The sequence below is a fragment of the Diplotaxodon limnothrissa genome, linkage group LG7 (genome assembly GCF_057381915.1).
Source record: "Diplotaxodon limnothrissa isolate DT_005_m linkage group LG7, D_limnothrissa_male_GT1.1, whole genome shotgun sequence".
Lineage (NCBI taxonomy): Eukaryota > Metazoa > Chordata > Actinopteri > Cichliformes > Cichlidae > Diplotaxodon > Diplotaxodon limnothrissa.
The window spans coordinates 45,890,534-45,906,849 of record NC_140602.1 but is presented as its reverse complement, the minus strand read 5'-3'; the positions used below and the strand labels follow the sequence as shown (position 1 = coordinate 45,906,849).

At 39.6% G+C, this 16,316-nt stretch overlaps 2 protein-coding genes across 2 annotated transcripts; both read left to right on the top strand.

The window, feature by feature from the left end:
* The first annotated feature begins 6,042 nt into the window (after positions 1-6,042).
* On the top strand, positions 6,043-6,798 carry LOC146628959 (visual system homeobox 1). Its single transcript, XM_085358235.1, has 3 exons — positions 6,043-6,265; positions 6,347-6,579; positions 6,718-6,798. Exons 1-3 carry the CDS (start codon positions 6,049-6,051, stop codon positions 6,796-6,798), a joined length of 531 nt encoding a protein of 176 aa, XP_085214361.1. The 5' UTR covers positions 6,043-6,048.
* An 896-nt stretch (positions 6,799-7,694) lies between these two features.
* Positions 7,695-14,395, top strand: ess2 (ess-2 spliceosome associated protein). Its single transcript, XM_085358234.1, has 10 exons — positions 7,695-8,055; positions 10,442-10,610; positions 10,742-10,825; positions 11,036-11,205; positions 12,602-12,719; positions 12,845-12,978; positions 13,154-13,256; positions 13,552-13,661; positions 13,745-13,860; positions 13,959-14,395. The coding sequence occupies exons 1-10, from the start codon at positions 7,909-7,911 to the stop codon at positions 14,236-14,238; spliced, it is 1,431 nt and encodes a 476-aa protein (XP_085214360.1). The 5' UTR covers positions 7,695-7,908; the 3' UTR covers positions 14,239-14,395.
* Positions 14,396-16,316: the final 1,921 nt, after the last annotated feature.

Below are 16,316 nucleotides of genomic sequence, written 5' to 3'. Positions count from 1 at the left end.
GCAGCATATTAAACATATCAGGTCCCCATAAGGAGAATCATGTGCTAACGGCTGTCTAAATGACTCGGGTAAAGTTTGTCGTTGCACCCCTAATAAATATATATACATATATATATTAGGGGTGCAACGATATTCGTATCGATATTGAACCGTTCGATACAGTGCTTTCGGTTCGGTACGCATATGTATCGAACAATACAACATTTGTAATTTATTTTATCAATTTTCCTTCTGACGATGCTGTCTGTGTTGAGCGCTCAGTGAATCTGCGTTCGACTACTCCGCCTAGGCTGCACTGTCGAGCGCAGATCCACTGAGCGCTCCACACAGACAGCATAGTCAGAAGGAAGAGCGCAGGGCAAGCTAGCGTGACAGAAGTTAAGCTCTCGTTGCAACATGGACCTCCCCCACCCTCATTCAGATCTGGCGTTTGGAATTATTTTGGTTTTCATGTGACGTATTACCCTGAAGGTAAGCGCGTCATGGACTAAAGTAAAACAGTATGTTGGATGTGCCACGCAATGCTCAATTACATTGGTGGGAGCTAGTGCGTTAGCGCAGTTAGCTCGTTAACGTGTTGGCCGTCCAGCCCCACGCACTGGGCGATCCGCAGTAGCTCGTTAATGGAGATTTGCCGTGTTGTGGCGTTAAAATCATTTCAGATTAACGCTGACAGCACTAGTGGGAACAAAACGAATGTGACTGCACATTTACTCTGACATCATCCTAGTGCAAAGACAAAAACAACAAGCATGCTACAAACTTTACCCGAGTCATTTAGACAGCCGTTAGCACACGATTCTCCTTATGGGGACCTGATATGTTTAATATGCTGCTGAGAATATAGCCCAGAAGAAGCGTATAGTATAGCTTTTATTTTGGAAAGAACCATTTCTCTGTAATAAACTCTCTTTTCCAAAGATGAGTGATTCCTCAATCAGATAGATTTATTTTTTTTATTACTTTGTTGTTTCAGCAACATTAAATTTAAAAACTGTACTTTTGAGTTAAAATATATATTTATAATTTTAATAAATGACAAATTAAAAAGGCATGAACATTTTTTTTTGTATCGAAAAAATATCGAACCGTGAATCTTGTGTATCGTTGCACCCCTTATATATATATATATCTATATATAAAAATTGTCGTTATTATTATTATTATTACTTGGTTAATGTGTATTATAACAATATCAAAGCTGGCACATTGGGGGAAAGTCTGGAAGAAAAAAGAAAAGGGAAGAGAATATAATAAAATGATAGAACATAATTAGAAAAGCACAACACCTGGAAGAGAAAAATATGCAAAACCACAGATACACAAATCAACAATCTAGTTAAGACAGTTTACCACATGAAGACTACCTCTAGTATTCAGAAGTCAACACTGCAGGGCACACACTTTTCTAAAGTGGTTATGAAGAAAGCACAAAAGACTGCCATTGTGGGTCAAGTGCATGTTAACATTCGCCACTTTTCCTGCACCTAAACAGCTCCCAAGAGAGGAAATGTTGACACAGTACAAAGCAACAAGCTACTTCCACAAAGAAAAGAAAATGCAGCTACAATAAAGGCAGGAAAGATGCCGGCTGACTCTGTGGGAAGGCAGTCCTCGGAGCTTTTGTTAGCTTAATTTCTGGCTTACAATATTTACCTAGCTGGAAAAGTTGCATTCAAATATACTGTAAAACTGTACATGTAGGATTTATGTGTATTTATGTTTTAAGTCATACATACACGGATTTCAGATTAGCGTGGGAGATTAGAAGTGCTCTTTGTTTAGTTTGTTGGGAGCTAATCACCTAATATTTTATTAATTAAAGACACATTTCATTCATTATTTAATGATGTACTTACTTAAGTTATTTTGGCACCCTAGGCTTTCCTTAATGTCATCACCATACTGAGGCATCTCTATAGGTTAACCTGTGATTGGGGGTCTCAAGTAGACTTTATTTCATTTTAAGGAGTCAAAAGTCAAAAAGGTAAGGAAACCCTGGCATATAACCTACAGGATTTCTGCATTTATTACTGAACGTTGTCAGATCTTCATCTAAGTCACAGTTATAGACAAACACAATCAATAAGGTACTCAGTGCTTTTATTCTCATGTCTTTATTGAGTACACGAGTAATCAATTAAGGTGCAGGGATAAAAAAAATATTAAGTGAACCAAAACCCCTGTGCTACAGATTTCTCCAACTGCTGAAGTCAAGTGTCCCAAATGTAAGAGGTGAAACTGGAAGCATGGGCTGGAGGGGCGTCCCTCCCCCTACATGAACGCACACAGAGTATGATTAAATTCAAAGTGCACATCTAACACAACAGCTTTCACAGGTCCTCAGAGGTGACTGGAAAAAGCTTGAAAAGGCCTTTTAAGGGCCTGTGTCGATCAATCCACAGTGAAGTGTGCACTCCTTTAAAAAAAAAATTAAAAAGGTGATAAAGAGCAGAACATCTGCACAAACCTCTTGAAGTCTTTGTTTATGTGTGCATTTGAGCTGTCAGTGAAATGAAATGAAAATGATACAAATCGAATCTTTAATTTGTTTAATGTGTTTTTTGTCTGTTTAGCTGTTATTTATTTTTTGGGAAATGAATAAAATTGTAAATATGAGTGTGAAGAGGAAGCGAGTCTCTATAACCTGAGCTGCAGAATGAAAAAAGCAGACCAAAAAAAGAAATTGCGCAATTTTTCCCTGTTACTCCCTTTTTGATTCCATCTTTTTCTTGCAAGCTCAGTCTTGCGCCATGATTTTGAAGCAAAACAAACTAAACACCAGATCCCACTTCAGGTCCTTGAGGGGATATAATATATATATTTTAAAAACACAATAAAGAAAAACATTGTGCAATGCAATTAAAAAATACTTTATGCAACAATGGAGTGGTACTCCAGATTCCTCCTCCCTGTTGGTGCATTATGTCTACAGTTTTTTTTTTTCTGCACAAGTTCAGGAGGAAACAGAAAGAGTAGGAGGGTGTGATCCCCCGGTCGCCCTGATTCAATCTCTGTTTCTGCAGGAGGTATTGGGCCTGGGTCCAAACACCAAGCACCAAGCAGAGAAGCTGAGCATTTTCACACGTCAGCGTTCTGCTGCCTTGCACAGCTCCCTGCTCGTTTATCAACAGTCCGTGTGTGGGTGTATTTATAATCCAGTGTCTCCTGTCTGATGTGCACTGATTTGATTTGTGTCCTTTAATCTTCTCATTTTTTCCACCCACGCGCTTTCTGTCTGAATAGCCATTTAAAATATAAGACTGTGACACGTAACCCTAAAGAGCGCACACGCTCAGAAGCATCCAAGCAAATCAACATTCTGTGTGGCAACTAATATTTTCCAGGCTCTGTCTTTCAAATGCAGTGTCACACAACAAAAAAGAAGTTATTATAATGATTACAGTGTCTCATTCACCCTCCGCCTCATTTAGTTTATTTATTCAGTCTTCTCATAAAACACAGACAGTGTCGTCTTCTTCTCTTCTTTCAGCTGCTCCCTTTAGGGTTCATCTGCCTTCATCTCATCGTCTCCCCAGCCTCCTCCTCTGTCACACCAACCCCCTGCATGTCCTGCTTCACTACATCCATGAATCTGCTCTATGGTTTTCCTCTTTTCCTCTATCTCTCCTCTCCAAATCTCCAAACCATCTCAACCTTGCCTCTATAACTCCCACTGACAATCTTAGCATCCAGCTCTTCCACCTTCAGATCCACCTCTCGTCTTATTGTTAGTGCCATCGTCTCCGAACCATACATCACAGCAGGTCTCACTGTCGTCTAATCATCCTTTCATTATTGCTGTTATCCTTCCGTCACAAATCACCCCTAACACTCGTGTCCTCTCGGTCCACCCTCCTGCGCTCTTATCTTCACCTCTGTTGTGCTCTGTCCACTGGTTTGGATGACTGAGCCCAGGTACAGCCTGATATTTCACCTTCACTACCTCTCTTCCTTGCATCTTCACTGTTACACCCATCTTCCTCTCACTGACACACATATTATGTTTTGCTTCTTCACCTTCACTCTCTTCACTTTTTTGTGTATTTCCATCTCTGTCCTTAATCACCCTGACCATCAGTTCAATCTCTCATGAGTCCTTTTCTTCTTCCTTAGCGTCCAGCCTCAAATATAACTCTTTGAAAGCCTTTTTCTTGTCTCTTTGCTGCTATACGCCTAGCCTCCTGGTACCCCTGCCTCCTCTCTTCATCTCTTCGATTATCCCACTTTTTCTTTGCCAACTCCTTCCTTTAAATACTTTCCTGTATTTTCACAACCAAGTCTCTTGCTTTTCTGCCCAGAGGATACAGCAAAAGCCTTCTTGCCAGTTTCCTTCAGCACTTTAACAGTTATCTGTTATCTGCACAACATTCTACTTTTTTCAACCTCCACTATTTAATCCTTGCCTCTGCCTTCACGCGCTTCCTCTTGTTGATTTCCATCCTACAGACTACTATCTGATGCTGTGTAGATACATCCTCCCCAGACTTCTGCAGACCTTCTGCACTGGAGATAGTCAACCTGTCCACCTGTGTATTGTAGAGGCAGCCAATCAGAAGAATGTTGACAGAGGTGCTGAGCCAAGGTCCATTTTAATGATTATGATTATGAAATTATTATTTTGAACAGTTATTCATTCACAACTACCTTATAATACCATACCAACATACTTTATTTATAAAGCACTTTTAAAAATACATTGTACAATTCATGTGATATTCAGTGTAATAAATTCCAGCATATCAAGCAAGATTTTTCCTTAAGACAAAGAGTTTTATACTATTTTTGAATCTCCTAAAAATGCGGAAAAGAATTCATCTGCCACCCATCGGCTGTGGTTCTTTTCTCTTTTACTCCTTGTACCAAATATTGCTTACAACAATAAAATGGATCTTTATTGTTGTAATCCCCAGTAATGAATTTTGAACTGTTTGAACCAACATGGATATAGTACAATTCCTTCTATTGAGAACCACAATAACTGCAGATAAGGATCTCACTTTCTGCGCAAACTATACATCAACAATCTGGATGCTATTAAACCCGAGTGAAAAGGATGAGATGGTGTTTGTTGTTATCTGTTTTCAAAAAGCGCTTATAAAGGGAGCTTAGGACAGATTGTGGAAATCCATTAATTCTCTGGGAGGGGGAAAAAAAAAGGTGTATTGCCTTGTATGAAATCACAGGATTTGTCGGGGTTGGAGGTGGTGGTGGTGGGGGGGCTGAATTTAACCTGTAATAGCTTTACCTCAGCTGCGCACATTGTCAGAAAAGTCAGACTGAAAAGACTGCAGCACAAAGATAAGACACATGATGCACGATCGTGAATACAAACGACTGGGATGGATCCATATCTCTGAATTTTCTCTCTCTGTGTGCAAACATACACAGGCCAAATGAGTCACCCCATCATCTGCAGCGCCCTAATCACTTTGTAATCACTTTAAGTCTGCATTGTTGTTGACAGTGTAGCCCCAGCTTGTGTAAATAAATATACCAATTTATGCAGGATCGTTTGTTGACAGAGCTATACGTGGAAGCGACATTATGAAGTGAATTTGAAGAACTAATCCTCAGACTCAGCATACACAAGTCTGTGGCCACACCAAGAACGCTCATCTTTAAATCCAGGTTTCTAATACCAAGAAATCCCCTTGCCTCTAAAACCTTAACAATAAGGATCTTAGGAGCTCTCCACTTCTCATTTTATGCAGCGAAATCTGATTTCTTTTGAAGAAAGGAATGAGGCGAGATTAACTGAATCTGCCATCCTCCCTAACCTCTTCACAAAACTGCCCAGATTAGCAAGGAATTAAGTTTCAACCGTTTTTATGTGTCTGGTCCATAGGGGGGGATTATGGTTTTACTTCTTTTTTTTTGGCCTCCCAATTTCACTATAAGGGCTTGACACGCTGCTGTAAAGAGAAGAAGGAGAAGGAGAAGAGCAACTGAGGCTCGAAAAGTCCTCTGTGTGTGTGTCACAATAACCTGTGATCACCACTGCTTTTGAGCTTTCACTGAAACCTCTTTGGAGGTGGACTGATCAGGATGGAGAGGCAGAAGTTCCCCTTTACTATTGAGAACATCCTGAAGTATCCGAGCAGGAGTGGAGATAAACGGTCCTACGGAGCGAGTGGTCTTGGCTTAAAAGAGAAGACAGTGAGTCCTGCTGGAGGCCAAACAGAGGCGGTTCATCATGCCTGCCTGTGCTGCTGCTACTGCTCCCACTGTGCTGACATACTCCAGCCTGACTTCATCCACGAAGGTAGGACCATACCTTCCGCTTTTGTCTGTGGTTGAGCTTGATTCTGCTCCCCCAACCTTAAATCAGACCTCCTCCCTGCAGCTTGTCAGTATGGCTGGAACCCAGCAATCCTCTCAGATTCGTGCAGGCTGGGAGACACTCACAGGGAGGAGCAGTCACCCAGTCAACAGAGGCGAACCCGGCGTCACCGGACCATTTTCACTGAGGAACAGCTGGACGCACTGGAGGAGCTGTTCCTGCAGAACCAGTACCCAGATGTGAACACAAGAGAGAAACTCGCACAGCGCACTCACTTAAGAGAAGAGAGAGTGGAGGTAACACTGCAGCATCACATAATTGTTTTTATTAAATATGATGGTCTGCTAATAATGTAAATGTGAATAAAGACTACTGTAGATACTGAATTTAATAAAATGACAGCTCAACAATGTTGCCTCTTTTCTGTCAATCAGGTTTGGTTTAAAAACAGAAGAGCCAAGTGGAGACGTCAGAAAAGACTTTCATTTGTTGTGGGAAACACAGAAAAAAAGTGAAAAAAAAAGAAGTTTGCATGGCTCTGTGTGATCCAATCAAAATAGTTTGCATATACCTATATGTAACATATAATTCTTATATGTAACCATATATGTAAAATCCTGGCATGTATTGATACTATTACTGTAAGTAAAACCTTGAATTTGTAAATGGGTTGTTGTAGTTTGCACAGACTGTTAAAAAAAAACGTGTCCTTGAGAAAAAATACAGTTGTCTGGGGATTTTTTTAAGAAAAGAAGAAATGCCTTTTTTGTGCCACCAATAGAAAACGCAGCTAACTTATTATTATTACGGTATTATTATTATTATTTTTTATTTTTTTTAATAGAATTTTAACGCCTTACTTTATCGATTTCTTTAGCATTTCTTTGTCAAACAAACGACCAGGGGGTCAGAACTAGCCCGCCAAAGAGTCCAACATGGCTCAGTGGATGGTTTGCTATATCTGAAAATTACAATGAAGTCATTAATATGTTTAGTATGTCTAATATAAATTTTCCCACAAAATGTTGTTCGTTTCTGGTGATGACAGGCATGAAAATGTTTCAAAAGTTTAAATCACTTCTGACTAATTGTTTACACTGTAAATAAATATATAAAAAAATTATTAAATTGTTAGGCACTAAAAACTCCACATGTGAAGGTCTTGTGCTTTTGTAAAGCCACTGTGAGACATGACACTAGAGTTTGTCTTCTGTACTGTAAATGGAGTGTAAGTGTATTTCATGAAACAAAAACTATATAAAGCCTTTTTAAAAATTATATATATAAATATTTTTTTTTTTTTTTTAATTTAAGTTAAGGTCTGCGAACTATCAAACCGCTGTTGGCTTTCAGGGTTTATTTTGGAAAATTCTAGCGAAGCCGTAAATTTCCGGTGACGTAATTGTTCGGCTGTGCGTTGTTTGTACGCTGGTGGCTAAAAGTCAGCTAATGTGTTAGAGTTGGTGGCGTTGGGCATTTTTAAGTATCGGGTTTTTACGTTGTTGGTTAACTATTTAAACGGTGTTAACCCACTGAAAGAAACACCCTCTAATAGCTTAATTTTCGTCGCTATTTGTAGTAGAAGATTATTTAGCCATCTGGCTAGGAGGCTAACAGGGACCACAATGGAGGGCAGCGCCAGCGTGAGGAAAGCACTGTCCGGGACTCTCGTCCCTTTGGCGGTCTCAACAGTGGCTCTTCAACAGCAACCAGAGGATGAGGAGAAGGGAACGCTGAAGAGAAACGTCCTGGATGAGGAGGAATACATTGAGGTAAATAATAGCAGACATAGACAGGCGCGACTGTGTTAGCTAACAACTGTAAGTTAGCAGGCAGGTAATGTACAACACAGCTACATTTCTTTAGACTAAATACTTTATTGTACTAGTCTGGACAGACATAGAAGTGTATAACAGCTCCAAATATTATGCAGTCAGTGTGGAAAACGTGTTTACTTATCAAATCTACGTATAGGTTTAAAGTAAGGTGCTTGTTATGACAGTACTTCACGATATGAAAGTGCAATAGCAAATTGCTCAAGTAAGGATTAAGTTACTAAATTTACATGAATAGCATGGTAATGGCATGCTTATACCCCGAAAATATTTGGTTAAAAATTGTTTAACCAGTTGCACCACGACGAGACACTTAAGTAGCTATCAAAAAGCCCTAAATAAATCTAGCTGGATATTGGATCACTCTTCTTAGAAGAATTGTTAGAGTTCATTTAAACTGATTTGGTTCCTGGCACAGACGTGGCTTTAACCGCAGTCCACAAGTTTTACAAATTTTCTTGTGTTGGAGCACACAGCCCATTGCCACAATGCCATCCAGAGGGTCTTTTAATAATGCTACTGTTTCACACAGTGGGGCAGTCAGACCACAGGGTCTCTTGATAGGACCTAGATGGCCATCAAGGATCTGGTTCTCCACACTCCTCAGTCTGGTGAGTGGGGTCCTGTGTGTCTGTATACTGTGGCAACTCAGAGTTTAAGCTCAGAGCAGGGCTATATGTTATATTTGTAAGAAAAAGGGAAAAGCTCTGCCAAAACAGCTTTCCCACCAGATTGTTGACACAGTAAAACAGATGTACAAAAAGTCTCTTCAGATATTAGTTGCCACACTACCAGGAACATTGCCTGGGCAGTAATTCGAGGTGTTCCATGAGGGGAAATCTGTGCAGCAGAATCCTTGGCAGTGCCTTACACGGTTGCTAGGGTCACCTGACTTAATCTGGTCTCAGGACCCACTCAAGCTTCAACTATTCTGCCATTGGCTGACCAGTAAGTTTTTCCTCACGACACTGCTAGTATAAGTCATCTTCATTGTTTACTGCAACTTCTGTAGGCAGGAGGGAAAGAAACCTAATTAAAGTTACAAAAGTTACCACGGTTCTGTGAACTCCCAGATAACTGCCAGTCATGCAGTTCACTTGGAGCATCTCAGTGCAAGAACATTTATAGAGATCGGATGTAGGGTACCGGGGGGGTTTTATGGTGTACACGCGTAGGTAGCCTACAGGTCACACAGTTGACTTTGTTTATATGAAATCTCAACCTGCACTGAGCACAAGAAGACATAGCTGCATTGTTTATTGTCACTGGCAGTCTTCTGGGAATTCACAGAACCATAATTACCTTCGTAACTTCTGTTTGGAAACCTCACCTTTAGTCCTCCAAATGTAACTCTTGACATTGTGGCCAATGAGCTCAAACTTTGTCACTTCTGACCATAAAACCTTTCTCCAGAAGGCATTTGGCTTCTCCATGTGGGCAGCAACAAGTTTAAGTCGAGTTTTTAAAGGTATCGATTTTAGAGCAGAGGCTTCTTTCTTGGTCAGCTCCCAGTTGGTCCACAGTGAGTGGAAAAACTTTTTTTTTCTTCAGCAGTTTTCAGTTCATGGCAGGTTTTATGCCTTGGTGGTTACAGGGTTGTTCCTGAACAGCCTAACCAATTTCCTGTCATCTGAGGTTGACAGTTTGGATTTTCTTTAAGACCTCTGCAAAGTGGTGACACATCTGTTAATCTTTTACGTACAGTTATTTGAAATGATGATCTTGTAATCTGCAGTTGTTTAGAAATGGATTCAAGAGATCTTTGCAACTTGTGTAAATCTAAACTTCTCATTCTTAGATCTTCATTGTGTTCACTGGACCTTCCCATTGTTCTGAGTATTGGTCAATCCAGTGACTACAGTCAAACAAATCCTTTCTATGCTGGTGAAGAGAAAATACCAGTTGTAGTCAGTCGTGATCAGTTACACAAAGTTTTGTCCTTGTTGTGTCCTTGCCCTTGTTTTGGCTTTGTTAAACCTTTAGCAACACTCAAAAGATTTTAGTGTGTGTATATATTGAACCTGTTTACATATATCTAACCCTGTTTGAATTAGAGAAAATCCAAAGTGAATTCAAATGTGTACACTCTTGTTTTTTTGTTGTTGTTAATTTTTTAATTGATTAAAGTCGTGTACTGTGCAGTAATTGCACCATGGAAACAAACTATTCAAAAAAAAAATTAAGACTAAAATTACCATGACATCCATGCCCATGATGAGTGTATGTAAACATCTGAACACATCTCTATGTGCCATAAGCCCATATTTCCTGGTAATATGTCCTCTGTATTAACCTTCTGCTTGTGTTTTGTTTTTGTTGACAGAGCTTAGAGAAAATTATCCAGAGGGACTTTTTCCCAGATGTGACAAAGCTGCAGGCACAGAAGGAATATCTTGAAGCAGAGGAAAATGGAGACCTGGAGAGGATGAGAGAAATTTCCATCCGATACGGATCTTCGTTGACAAAATCTACACCGCAGTCTTCTGCACCATGTGAGTGAAGTGGAATTAAATAAGACATTATGTGTTCTCCAAGTAAAATACTTGTTAATGATAAAATACTTGAATTCAACAGGTGTTTTTTTTCTCATTCAAATTTTTTCTTTCTCTTCTGTTTGTGTAAGATGTGACGCCTGCTAGCTTTGAAACACCAGTGGGCCAGTTGGGATCCCCTGCTTCCACTTATTCTGCTAAAGCTGTAGATGGAGGTAAGTAAGCAGGGTGATGAACACATAACGACATGCAGTAAATGTGTAATTTGTTAAAGCTTCACATCCACGTCTCGCTGTTAATCCTTCTTTTGACATTTACATGCTTTCCCATATTGTATACCATTCTGTTTCTCATTAGTGGTTAACATGTTTGGCACTAAATTGATCGACTATGAGAAATTATTGGTATTTTTTCTTTTTTTCTAGAGAAGAGGGCTGACGACACAGAAGAACAAAATCTGCCCAGCCTGGACCGCTTCCTCGCTAAGAATACCAGTGAGGATAATGCATCCTTTGAACAGATAATGGATCTGGCAAAAGACAAGGAGAAACTGAAGCATGCCTGGTTGTATGAGGCTGAAGCTGAATTCAAACAGGTATGGATGGTTAGCTGTGTAAATGCAGGTGTGCTGATCTGTTTTCTGGGGCTTTCATATGTTCACGAGTGTCAATTTATCGCAAAAACTTGTAAAAGTATTTAAATCATTGCATTAGTTTCCCACAGACTTAAACTCATAATTTGTGGCGATGTGGAGCACGTATGTTAGGGATGACCATTTAAACTAGAATTGTTATTCACCAAAAACTAGAAACAGTTTTTTTGAGATTGCTCACTCTAGCTTTACCTGGTGGAGTTTGCGGTGAACCAGATTTTTTTGTTTTGTTTTTCAGGCTGTAGTCCTCTTTGGCTCTGCATGTTTCCCCTGTTTTATATAGTAGCATCGCATCTGAATGTGCCACACGCCTTTTATCTGCCAGCAAATGGAAGCTAATGTGTTGCTTCTTCTATTTGCTCATCGCATGGTGGTCAGCGAACAGTTTGTAGGACCATTAATACCACTTCCTTCTGGTAGAGGTGCATTATATATTCACTTAGTATATATACTAACTAATTATATACTAACTAATTAAATTATACTCAGGATTTATTCCCCCCTTTAATAGCAGTTACATTGCTTAAAAAAATACTTTGTGCAGCTGTTTCTTGTCTTAAAGGATAAACAGCATTTTCCATTCTTTTTAAAACAAGAAAAAAGAAACTCATGTCTGGTATGACATAATAGACTTGTGCCACCAGAAGGTGACATTAGTGCACCCAGAAGCTTTGTCAGCTGCCAATAAACAAGAACACGAAGCTATTTCCCAGATGCTACTGTACAAACAGAAGATTGCTTTTATAAAGATTTTTACCAAGACAGTCTTGTGCAGAACTCCTTAAAAAAAAAAACAAAAGACAAAATAAATGTAAATAAACTTTAGTCACTCCACCAGGTAAAGCTAGTGTGACGTAGTGTAACTTCTGAGAAGAGTTTGGAGTTGAAGAGGATGAGTATGAGTCCCTTATTCTAAAGATAGACTCCTAACAGGAGTCTTTGTTTCACAGTCTTTCAAAATAAGAGCAACAGGCTTGTCGAGTAAAGTAAAAGTGTAAAGTGTGCGTGTTAGTCCCCATAGGGAAATAGTTCCTCTGCATTTAACCCATTCACCCAGTGAAGCAGTGGGCAGCCACCAGTGCAGCGCCCGGGGAGCAGTGTGTAGGGACGGTACCTTGCTCAGGGGTACCTCAGGGTAGCCGTTCAGTGGAGTCGAACCCCCGACCTTCCTATCATGGGGCCACCACTCTACCTACTGAGCTATCCCTGCCCCTGAGTAGTAAACCACTCACCTAAAACATGCTAAACTGAGTCACCAAATAGACTTAGGTGAGTGTTAATAGATCCTACCTCTTGGCTGCATTCAAATCATTTATAAAAGCTTGTGATTGTTTTCCAGCGTCATGAGCAGAACCTTGCCTTACCGTCAGTAGAGAAGGCAGCACTCGAATGCACCAAAGCTGGACTGGAGACCTGGGAGTACAAAGCCAAGAATGCCTTGATGTATTATCCAGAGGGTAGGCTCGAGCGTCGATAGTTGTGTGAATTTGCAAAATTGGCTAAATTCACTTGTGTATGTCAGTGAGTGAGGTTTTTATTTTGTTCTACAATTATTATTATTTTCTTCCTTTTTTAAAATCAGGTGTTAAAGATGATGATGCCATCTTCAAGAAACCAAGGGAGGTGGTTCACAAGAACACTCGCTTTGTTGGAGACCCATTCAGCAAAGCTCTCAACAAGAGCCAGATTCAGCAGGCAGCAGCTCTCAATGCACAGGTAGGTGTTGTTAATGTGATACTGTATTTAAAACAATGACTGTCGTTGCCTTTATGTGCCACTTATTTCTGAATGAAGTGCTTGCACTGCCTGCCAGTCTGTTCAAATGGAGGTAGGGGAGGCAAAAAAGTGGATTTCTTGATGATGCAGAACATATGTTGTGTTGTTTCTGTAGTTCAAACAGGGTAAAGTAGGTCCTGATGGGAAAGAGCTTATCCCACATGAATCCCCATCAATGAATGGATATGGTTACGTAAAAACTCCTTCACCTGCACCTGGTGAGTAATCTTATTATTGTGCTTTGCATAGAACAGACCTGTTCCATTATCTGACTGGGGCAGCTAAAGAATTAAAAGTTTACCACATTGAACTGTTTCCTTATCAAAGACGTGATGTGACTACGTTTCGTCTGTTCGCTTCGCCTGCTGCCAAAAATCAAGCCCCCCCCTCTCATTGTTAGCGATTGTGGTATTTGATAGACAGCAGATAAAACATGAATACCAAAGTATCTGTTTCCACAATCAGCTTGGAGCTGCTTTGGCACTAGATCTCTTAATGCATTTGTCTTTTCAGGTGTAGCTGAGTCACCTCTGATGACCTGGGGTGAGATCGAGAGCACACCATTTCGTCTGGATGGATCAGACACCCCGTATGTTGAGAGGAATCATGGACCTTCTTTTAAGGTGCTGAGAATTTACAGGTGGATTGATGGTTAATTTGTAATTGTTTAAGTAAAATAGTTGACTTTAATTACCTTTTGTTAAAGATCCCAGAACCAGGGAGACGAGAAAGGCTTGGTTTAAAGATGGCCAACGAGGCTGCCGCTAAGAACCGTGCAAAGAAACAGGAAGCGTTACGAAAAGTCACAGAGAACCTTGCAAGGTATTGATGCTCACTGCGTCTGTCATTTCATTTCTACCAGAATTAAAGTTGTGAAGTCTTGAAGAAATGAAACTAACATTATATTCTTTGTCTTGCAGCCTGACGCCTAAAGGTTTGAGCCCGGCCCTTTCGCCTGCCCTGCAACGGCTCGTAAATCGGACTTCCAGCAAATACACAGACAAAGCACTGCGAGCAAGTTACACCCCATCACCCTCACACAGACTCGCTGCATGCAAGTCTCCCTTCGGGGGCCCGGCGACTCCTTCGGGAACGCCAACGCCAAACAAAGCAAAGACTCCAAATTCTCAGGACGTCACGTCGCTCACAGACAATCTGCTGCAGCTTCCCAAAAGACGGAAAGCATCGGACTTTTTCTAAGAGCAGCACCTCTCTGCTTGGATTGTACAAAAAAAAGACTTAACATATACATTAAAGAGCACATCATTTTGCTGGAGGACTGGAAAAAGAAATAAATGGTGGAGTAGAGACTATAAAAACTTTATGCACTAAAATGCAACAAAGGTCATTGTAGGTCCAAGAGAAATAATTTGAATGTCTGAATTCTATTTTGATTTTATTGTCTTTATCTCGCATACAAGGGTTTTTGTTTGTTGTTTTTTTTTTGGTTTTTTTTAAACAGCTCCTGCTACTCTAACAGACTGACATTCTCAACAGACAATATTTGCATATTTTAAATCATTTGTATTGTCATTGAACGTTTTTCCCAAAAAATTCACAGATAAATGAGATGACATTTCAGAGTTTCTCTGCTTCACAGGAATTAATCAGGACAGGAACAGGAATCTCCGGCTGCCGTGTTTCCAAATGGGAGAAGAAAATGTGTTTTATTAAAGCTTGAGCCTGCTCTCACCATCATAAAGATGTAGAACCCTTTCCTAAACTTTCTAAATGTAAAATATACCTTTTGGGGCTAAAATCTGTGTTTGCAATCAGATAATGAATTGTCAGCCGTATAGTTTTGTTCTCCCATCTGTTGGTGCTAAAGGAGTTGGGTCAGGGTCCAAATAAAAAGACCTGTCATGCTTTTATGTTTTCAAATGCTCCAGTTTGCCTTCAGTCTGGTTTGCTGTCAGAACTGATGGTAAAGAGGCCCCTTTTTTTTTTTTTTTTTTTTTTTTTAACTTGCCACAGATTTAAAGTGTCACCCTGTCAGTTGTGTGCATCCTAGTTAAAGTTAACATTTTATTTGATCTAAGTATGTTTTATCTCAAAGAAAAAGGTGCTTGTGTAGAGTTGCCACACACTTTTCATGTCCATATGTCCATTTAAAGAATGATTGGCCTGACTAAAAAAATATATATTTTTCCAATGTTAGAGATTCCTTTCTTGTGCAGGACAGCACTAAGACATGGCAGAGACAATATTTACATTTAAAATAAATAAAGCCAATACGAAACTTCAGTCAAGTAGTTATGAAAGCTTGTCAACGTTTTAAGTTGCTATCTCAAAGTTTTGATTACAGATGGCAAAAAAAATTTTGGGTTTTTTGTTCAGTGGTGGAAAGGAGCTTCCATAAGTAGGTGTCATCTGACAATACAGCTATTTTCGTACAAAGGTCTCACCTGTTTCCTCTTACCTCCATCATTTTTTGATAGAGGTAAGGGTGAATAATAAAACATCATTATTGTTTCAGCTGAATTTACTCCTTTTTAATAAGCTACTGACTCTAAATGATGTTGTAGTAAAGTGGGAAGAGATTGCATTCACTGTCTGTGTTGTCTGAAAGAATAATTCCACTGATCATTAGGTCTTCTAGTGCACAAACAATGTGATTTATTTTAAATGTAAGCTTCTTCAGTTCAATTCAAGTTTATTTATACAGCGCCAAAACACAACAACAGTTGCCTCAAGGTGCTTTACGGTAAAAACTCTGCAGTAGTTTTGGAGAAAACCTCAACAGTCAGATGATCCCCTGTGAGCAAGCACTAGATGATTGTGGGAAAACTCCAGTTTACCAGGAAGTGACCTCTGTTTGGATCAGGCTCAGGGAGAGGTAGCCATCTGCCCCAACCGGCTGGAGGGGTTGAATGGAAACTTAAGTAAGATTCATAATAGCTTTAGGACAAGGTTTGTCATCCACATTCCACAAACTTCATCTAGACATGTTCCAAATGTCTGGCACGATTTAGTGTTGTTGGGTTAAACTATACTCTTTCTCAGCTGCTTTTTTCCTTAATTTTTTATTGAAAAAGACTATTTGGTTTAAAGTCTTTCAGAATTGACATAGGTTTGTATAACTTTGCAGGATAAATTATCTAAAGTTTAATTTTCTTTAAAAAAAAAAAAGTTCTAAAAAGAAAACACAAAATGTGCACACAGCTTGAAATATGTGCAAATTATCTGAAAGTAAATATTTTCAGCTTTAAACTGAACTGACTGTTTTAAATACATTTACAACAAAATAGAAAAGACAATACTAAATACAATCAGTTAAA

Excerpts from the sequence above, each read along its gene's own strand:
- LOC146628959 (XM_085358235.1), top strand. The coding sequence starts at position 6,049 with ATGGAGAGGCAGAAGTTCCCCTTTACTATTGAGAACATCCTGAAGTAT. Across the intron at positions 6,266-6,346 it reads GCCTGACTTCATCCACGAAG|CTTGTCAGTATGGCTGGAAC; the intron begins GTAGGACCATAC and ends TCCTCCCTGCAG. Across the intron at positions 6,580-6,717 it reads TAAGAGAAGAGAGAGTGGAG|GTTTGGTTTAAAAACAGAAG; the intron begins GTAACACTGCAG and ends TCTGTCAATCAG.
- ess2 (XM_085358234.1), top strand. The coding sequence starts at position 7,909 with ATGGAGGGCAGCGCCAGCGTGAGGAAAGCACTGTCCGGGACTCTCGTC. Across the intron at positions 12,720-12,844 it reads CTTGATGTATTATCCAGAGG|GTGTTAAAGATGATGATGCC; the intron begins GTAGGCTCGAGC and ends TTTTAAAATCAG. Across the intron at positions 13,257-13,551 it reads AACTCCTTCACCTGCACCTG|GTGTAGCTGAGTCACCTCTG; the intron begins GTGAGTAATCTT and ends TTGTCTTTTCAG.